At 36.8% G+C, this 8,524-nt stretch overlaps 1 protein-coding gene across 1 annotated transcript in view; it reads right to left on the bottom strand.

The window, feature by feature from the left end:
- Positions 1-966: 966 nt before the first annotated feature.
- Positions 967-8,524, bottom strand: part of LOC128214039 (centromere protein F-like) — a 29,666-nt gene continuing 22,108 nt past the window's right edge. The window contains exons 5-12 of the mRNA XM_052920268.1: positions 8,134-8,277; positions 7,611-7,814; positions 7,024-7,272; positions 6,541-6,660; positions 5,702-5,852; positions 4,847-5,110; positions 3,857-4,452; positions 967-3,668 (exon numbers count right to left, since the gene is read on the bottom strand). Coding sequence (XP_052776228.1) covers positions 3,441-3,668; positions 3,857-4,452; positions 4,847-5,110; positions 5,702-5,852; positions 6,541-6,660; positions 7,024-7,272; positions 7,611-7,814; positions 8,134-8,277 — 1,956 coding nt within the window. The 3' untranslated portion in view covers positions 967-3,440. The remainder of the gene's footprint in view (positions 3,669-3,856; positions 4,453-4,846; positions 5,111-5,701; positions 5,853-6,540; positions 6,661-7,023; positions 7,273-7,610; positions 7,815-8,133; positions 8,278-8,524) is intronic.

The following is an 8,524-nucleotide window of genomic DNA, read 5'->3' as shown; positions in this document are numbered from 1 at the left end:
AGGTTGTGTTTACAGGATTCAAGTTTTAAATGAATATCTAGAATATCAATGTATGAATGTTTTTAACTTTTATATTGAAGAGAATGATAAAACAAAACTATTAGCACTGGATGGCTAACTTTTAAATTACTCTATCATGTTTACTTATTGACCTCGAAATCAATAGGATTCATCTGCTGGTCATTACTAACCTGCCTACCAAGTTTGAGGTCTTGATCTCTTGGCCTAATAAGTGTTTTAAATTGATCGGAAACTGGGGGGATGGACAGACGATTTGATTTAAAGACTACCCTTTAGGGGGCATAAAAACATCCTAGGCATAGTTCTTTTTGATCTACTTCTGTCTAAATTTTAAGTTGGCATAGATCTGTCTCTCAGGAAAGAACAACACAGATATATTGTGAAACTAGTATTTATTGAAACAAATATCAGACAGGTAATGTGATAGAAAAAACAAAGCTAAATGAACTACTTATTACTGATATAAACTCTACACTAAAGAATATGCAGGATTAAGAATGTAAAAAAAAAATAGTAACATAAAAGAAAATCATTTCTATACAAACATTTATACATCAATCCCAATCATCTGTGCATGCATTAAAAAAATATGGACAATCAGAAAACCTTTTTTCAGCTTACAGTCACACTGACCTTGACCTTTGACCCACTGACCTCAAAATCAATAGGGTTCATCTGCTGGTCATGACCAATAAGCCTACCTAGTATGAGGTCCCTGGGTCAAAGCGTTCTCAAGTTATTGATCGGAAACCGTTTTTCATGTTAAGGTCACACTGACCTTGACCTTTGACCCACTGACCTCAAAATCAATAGGGTTCATCTGCTGGTCATGACCAATACACCTACCAAGTATGAGGTCCCTGGGTCAAAGCGTTCTCAAGTTATTGATCGGAAACCGTTTTTCATGTAAAGGTCACACTGACCTTGACCTTTGACCCACTGACCTCAAAATCAATAGGGTTCATCTGCTGGTCATGACCAATAAGCCTACCTAGTATGAGGTCCCTGGGTCAAAGCGTTCTCAAGTTATTGATCGGAAACCGTTTTTCATGTTAAGGTCACACTGACCTTGACCTTTGACCCACTGACCTCAAAATCAATAGGGTTCATCTGCTGGTCATGACCAATACACCTACCAAGTATGAGGTTCCTGGGTCAAAGCGTTCTCAAGTTATTGATCGGAAACCGTTTTTCATGTAAAGGTCACACTGACCTTGACCTTTGACCCACTGACCTCAAAATCAATAGGGTTCATCTGCTGGTGATGACCAATACACATACCAAGTATGAGGTCCCTCGGTCAAAGCGTTCTCAAGTTATTGATCGGAAACCATTTGGTATTCCTACCGACCGACCGACCGACCGACCGACAGACAGACCGACCGACCGACCGACCGACCGACATGTGCAAAACAATATACCCCACTTTTTTCAAAAGGGGGCATAAAAATGTTCAACATGTACTGGTGCAAGTGTATGAATAAGCACTGGTGCAATGAAGTTATCTGATGTACACAATGAGCTTTTCGATTATTTCAGGCATTGGCAATAATGTTCAATTTGAATGCCTGATGAACCAATACAATTTTGACAACATTTGAAAGGGTATTTCATCATGCTCCCTATTATGGGGCAAATAAAAGGGGTCCTCAGTCTCTACAGAAAAAGAAAGGAAAGGGTATTTCTTGCCAACAACTAATATGTAAAATACATCTCCATTATTGATAAAGACATTGCAGTTTCTGTTCCTTATTTCAACCAAAATCAGATATGGAAAGGCCTATTTTCAATCTATTGAGGCTAATACAGCCTAGATTTTTTCATATTGTTTTTGGTCATTTTTTATCCACACATTAAACTATTTGAAATGATACCAAGGTAATATGTGGTCACCAGGCATTCCAAAGCGTACATCAGATAACCTTCAGAATAGATAAATAACCACCCCACTAACAAACAATACCACCGATGAATAAAATAACATAATAACATACTTCCAAGCGTGGCATCACAATTATACCTAACAGTCAAAACAAACAAGTCAAACAATTTAAGCACAAACACAAAACTAACCAGTGCAGGAAAATTAATACTCGATAGTAATTGTGCACATCAAATATGTGAAGTTCGTGTAGAGAAAATAAATAACTCAATAACAACAAAGTTGACTAATCTGTCAGTGTTTGGATGAACAAAAACAACAATAACTTGGGTAGGAAACAGAAAAACTCTTAGAACTACAGCATCTATTTTTAATTTTCTTATATTACAAAATTGCTGGGTTTTATTTGTTTAAAGATGTTTACAGGCATTTGAATATCCAACAGAGCACAAATTTTCACTACAATTACAATAAGCATAACACAAGTGTAATAGACGATTAGTGAACTAAAAATAGAGTAAAAATAATAGAATAATTACTACACTTACATAATATAAAGTTAAAGACATTTTACCATAACATAGGTTTGAAATAAGTTACCAAAGAATGTACAATGAATGACAACACTGGGAAGCAGCAGGCCTTTATGGCAACACTAGGTATTACTACTTACATGTATACTAGTATGATATAAATAGGAAGTTAAACACAGAAGCATTATAAGTACTTGTTTTAAACAAATGAGATCATATGAATGGCTTAATTAGCAGTGCACATTGCTAGTGTTGCTATATGGTTTATAAATGCTGAATTACATTTTTTTTATATTTTACACGGGGTTTTCCAAAATAATTTCCTAATGAGGGTCCTGATATCCTCATGGTGTATATTGGTAATTTTGCTGTCCCAAAATAATGCTTAAACTCAAGTTTATTTTGGTTGTCTAAGTGATGCATAGTAAGTTGGAAAGGGGTTCCCAGCAAGAAAATTGCCTAAGGGACTCATGTTTCCTGCATCAGTGAAATCCCAGATTCTTAATCAATCATAAATTAATGTCCTGAAATGACCATGTTCCTTAACCCTGATCTACTTTCAGCTCACAAAAATGCAGTGTCTTACACTCTGGCTAGAAAGTGTTTACACCTTTTCCTAGCCCATTCATCTTTAAATATTAGTTCAGTGCAACATACCCAGACAAGCAAGTTTATGGTGCTGCACATTACATTGATGATTTTAATAGGGTTTAACACAGTCACTTAGGCAGGTTAATCATCAGGCCTATTCACTGTGTTTTACATTCCAATAATGAATTTCACACTCAAGTTTCAAAGGTCCAAATGTTGTTCAATATACACTTTGCAGGCTAGCATGTATATAAAGTTTGACACTCAAAGTAACAAGCCCCCTTGTCACGAAGTTGTATCTGAACTAGCAAATCCAGAGTTGTGCACCCCAGTTTCATTCAACGTTCACTGTGTTTTACGCTCAGGATAGCAAAATGACAGGGTAACACCTAAACACCTTAGTCAAAATAACATCACTGTGTTGTACACTCGGGCACCTCCTCTTTCTGCTCTGTGATGGAACTCTGTTCCTCCTGCACGGCCCTACCCCTGGGCCTCAATGGCTTGGGTGATTTACCCCTACTCAACGTACGCTGAGGCCCTGCCAGGGGAGCGGCCCCTATCTCCCGCTCCACACGACCTGCGCCTGATACAGGAGCCTTCTTCACAGGGCTGTTGGTAATTGTCCCCAAGGGATTCTTCTGAAAGAAGGTAAGAACAGAAAGGTTACATTAATGAAAATCTTCTTGCAAATTCTTCTCCTCAACAATAACAAAACTTGATTTTAATAAAAACAACAACAAAGTGTCTGTCAGTTGAAAGATGGTTTATCATTTAGAGCTCCTTTGTATTTATTAGAAAAATTCCTCAATAGAAAAGAAAGTATTACCCTTGTGACATTGACACTGGTATCCATTTTCTTGCTCGGTTGCTGACCTGACCTAGAAGTAGACAACAAAGTGTCTAGACCCTGAGCCAGGATTGCTGATGTGTCCAGTTTCTTCACAGCTGGCCGCGTCTCAGTAGTAGAATCCTGAGCAATAGGAACCGTAGATGTCTGCAACCTCTTGCCTCGGAGTCCCTTTGGCTTCATTGGCATTCCCAAAGAAGTTTTCACTGTCTGGTTTGCATGGAGAATTTTACGTTTGCTGAGAACTGGAGACATACTCCTATCTGTGACATTGCTTTTAGTAGAATTGGCACTATCTGACTGTGACTCACTGTTTTCATTTTCAGTTTTAATGGCACTTTTAACTACCTCCAAGCTCTCATTGTCTGCTTCAGCAGACCTGCTAAACATTGTTATCAATGCTGAACTCGATGTTTGTGTGACCAGACTGTCAACTTTGGTACTGTCTTTTTGGTCAGGGGTCACTACATGGCTTTTCTCTGCCTTGTTTTTGGACCTTGACAGACTATGGGGACTTTTCCTCTTTGGAGTTTTTTCTTCTTCTACAACCAATTTAGTGACAAGGCTGTCAACTCCTGTAAACATAAATGACTAATTGTTATGTCTATAAATATTCCATAAGGAAAGTAATCAACATTAGAATCTCAAATCTGAATCTTAACATAACTATTTTGGATAAGAATTTCAACAGATCCAGTAATTATTACATTTTGGTAAATTTAAAATTGTTTTTGATGAAGTTCTTATATTATTTTTTATTTCTATGCAAAGCTTGCAGGATGTCTTATTTGCTCATGCATAAGGCCAAAATTGATGTTTGTCAACTACAATGTATTTATCAACTGAAATTCAGTTTCAGTGTATCAATTTCTACAGCACATCAGTGATTTCCTGACCTGGTTATTCTGAAACATAATAAGGGGAAGAACTTGTAAAGACAACAAATTTAAATGACATTGAGTAGCATACCCTGGTCAGAACTTCGCAATCTCTTAGCCACAGGTGCTGTACCAACACTGGCAACAGTTTCTGTTGATCCCTTGTCAGCCATAATCCCTGCTCCCTCAAAGGTACACATATTAACAGCCCTTGACTCGGGCGTCTCTGTGTCAGTCTGGGAGGGTGATGGAGTGGCATTCATGAGCGACCGCTGACGAGATGAGCTTCTGGTACGTCGCAAAGTTGGGACTGGAGTGGAATCCTGCCCACTGGGTGTTATCACTGGTTTAACATCTGAAGTTAAATAATGTAGTGCAAAAATTAAGATGACAAGCAAATTATAGATTTGGTATCCCAGTCAAAGAACTTCTTACTGAAGAACCAAACAGTTCAAGATTGCAGAGATCTGCAAGGAGTATTTTATTTAAAAAAAAATGACTATTGAACACTTGTTATCCACACTTAAAATAAGTTTCTATAAGTCACATTTTTTTTATTATTTTTTTTATATATACTTATGGCTTCAAACAAATAAGTTTAAAAAAAATAAATAACAAATGGCAAATATAGTTTGACGCAATTGTTGCATTATTTCTGTTCATTTTTTTTTATCAATTAAAGAAAACAGGTGCTACTATCTCATCCAGATAAAATTGTCATGAGCATCACCGCACTACAGCTATAGATGCTTAATATCTCAGGTTTCATTACTTTTTTTCTAATAGTTACATAGTAATGGCTCCAGACAATTGGCTTAATTAAGTGTATCTGACCTGATCCAGATAAAAATGTTGAAAATACATATATGTTAAAAAAGAAATAGAACAATAGAATATCATTGCATGACATACATTACAAACACTTCTATATCAAATTAAAAATTACCTGATAACAGTAATTGCTGCTTTAGGCGCCCACACTCGGCTTCAAGTTGTGTATACTGCCGTGTTAGGGTGTGGTATCTGTCTAGGTAGCTGTCAGCCTCTGACCGTGCAGTCGCCAGTTCACCTTGAAGGTTCGCTGTGGCCTCTGATATCTGGAAAACAAACAAACAGATTTAGCATGAGAAGTCATTAAATAGCAACACCTTTAAGTTGTAAACACTAGATGTAAGGGCATGAAATTTCCAAATAGCTGTCTACCTCTGACCATACAGCCAATTGTTTTCACCCCTCAAATACCTATGGTTAAAGTAAATGGTGAAATACATAAACATTTAGCCTTTTTTAAGCTGGTTGCTGAACACTTTCAGGAAAACACTTGCCATTGTTCACATCTTAAAACATTATGCTACCATTTCCTTTTGCTCAAATTTCTTTGAACTGCTTAAAACATGTCCAAAATATATGTTTAAAATCACCAATTTATTGTAACTTGATAGCCAAGACCGCTTTTAGAAAAAAGAGCCTTAAGTTGTATCAGGGTACAAAATGTAGTTAAAAAGGAGAAATATCAAATGAGATGCAAAAACATACACAACTTATGTTTCTTTCCTAAATGACAAGGCGATGGTATTTAATTTGCACCCATTCCCAATTAAACTGGCATTTGTTTAAAATGTGTTGTTTATCAGGATATATTTGTCGGTATTTCAGGAAAATAACCTATACCTTTATAATATCTCCAACAATAAACTTCCAGGAAGAAACTATAACCAACTAATGGTTAAATGACATGGCAATTGCTAAAATTTCTTGCTAGCAACAACCCCGATTATGTCATACCTTTTCTGCAATGCTAGCTCTGACATTAGCCAACTGTTCCTGGAGTTTACTATTAGTCTTCTTCTCCATCTGTAGCTGACTGTTCAGACGAGAGCACCGGCTCGACCACTTCTCTAGGGTCTAAAGAATCACAAACACATGTATTGATTGGTTTGTCTTAGATTTCAAACATTAATTTACCACATATAAACTTCAGGGACCAACCAAAAGGGGAGACTATTTTAAATTTCTCTACATTTTGTTGTGATATGTTAAGTGTTTTACAAAGTGTCAATGTATAATAAGTTTGTCTTTAATCTTGAAATCAAAGTTTCGATAAATATGATGGATTTGAGTTATTAAATGCTTATTATTTACAAAAAAGGCATATGATTGCAAATATAAAGCTGATAATTTGAATTTTCAAAGGGATTCATATTTTGTGCCTTTCTTTCTAAATACAATAGTTTATGAATATCAATTATTCAGGCCACCACAACTTACAGCCTTCATATCCTGGTCGGCCTGTGCCCCACCCTGCTCCTGCGTGACTTGCCCCGCCTTCTCCAACTCCCCCTTCAGTCTCTCAACTTCCTGTTGCCTACGCTCCAGCTCCACTCCTTGTGCCTCAAGTTGAGTCCTCAAGGGACCTAATTCCGCTTCCTCAGTCTCCAAATGTTTTAAACGTTGATTGTCTGTTTTCATATCATTTAACTCCATTTTTAATTCTTGCAGCACTGCATTCTGCTCAGACTGTAAAGAGAAACAAAGATTTGTTTGAAATGACTGTGGGCCATACCTTTTTGCAAATGCTACTAAGACCATGAATAAATATGATCGAGTGTAATTGACAAACCAATATTTAAGTAACATGTCCTTCTCTAGTCAACAAGAAAAACATACAACTTCATTATAATAAGTATTTATAATTATATTGTGAGATAATTTGTTTGACTGGTCAAATTAAGTTTATTTACATTAAATTGAATCTATTGAACATATCTAGTACTGAATAGAATTTATTGATCTTAAACCACAGTCAATAAATAGGGGTTAAATGTGTTTAACACGCTAAAATCTGTATCATGTACCTTTTCTGTCTCCACCAACAACACCCTGTCCTGTAAAGTGGTCAGTTTTTCCTTCAAGTGGTCAAGCTCCCCCTGGACCGCGATCAAGTTGTCTCTATCTGCTTGTAGTCGGTCGTTCACAGCCTGTAGAGCGGTCACCTCCTGTCTCAGCCTGTCAGTCTCACTGGTCATTGCAGTCAAGTTTTCCACTAGCTCTACATTCACCTGTATAATATGAATAATGATGATCAATGTACCGTACAATTACATTAGAAACATAAAATTATGTCATATTAGTATTCACTGATATGTCCATGATAATTATGAATACTTGGATGCGGATCATTTGCAAGAAAGTATTGTTATCATTTATTTAAGCATATCCAACCCCTCAAGCAATTCTCACTGGGCGGTTAATGGTAGTTCATCTCAAGTCTCCAGATTGTCGGCATCTTTCCTAGCCTAGCTTCCTGTATCCTGTACCTCCAGAACCTGGTCCTCTTAATACCCTTCAACCCCAATAATATCCCTGCCCTATACTGACCTGTTTAAGGTCGCTCATCTCAGTCTTAAGGTTGCCAGCATCTTTCCTGGCCTGACTTGCTGAATGCTGTGCCTCTCTTAGTTCAACCTCTAGTTGTTTTACAGTTGACAGGTGAGCCTGCACTTCACCCTCCAGCTCATTCACCTGATACAAGTATTAAGTTATATTGGGCTGATTGATCAGAAATTTGTTTAAGTTAACACAAGATTAAAGGCATTGTTGTTAACTTTCAAACAGGAAATATTTGCTGATGTGCTCACACATTTAAATATAAACAAGTACAGCTGAACCAGTTGTTTGAAATCTTGTTAGAAATAAAATGGAACAGAATTGAGTAAATATGATCTTCCAGAGCAGAAACATTTTGATGGTAAACTACATGTACAATGAC

Source organism: Mya arenaria, chromosome 13, assembly GCF_026914265.1.
Source record: "Mya arenaria isolate MELC-2E11 chromosome 13, ASM2691426v1".
Classification (NCBI taxonomy): domain Eukaryota; kingdom Metazoa; phylum Mollusca; class Bivalvia; order Myida; family Myidae; genus Mya; species Mya arenaria.
The sequence above is the reverse complement of the archived record's forward strand: the minus strand, read 5'-3'. Positions and strand labels throughout refer to the sequence as shown.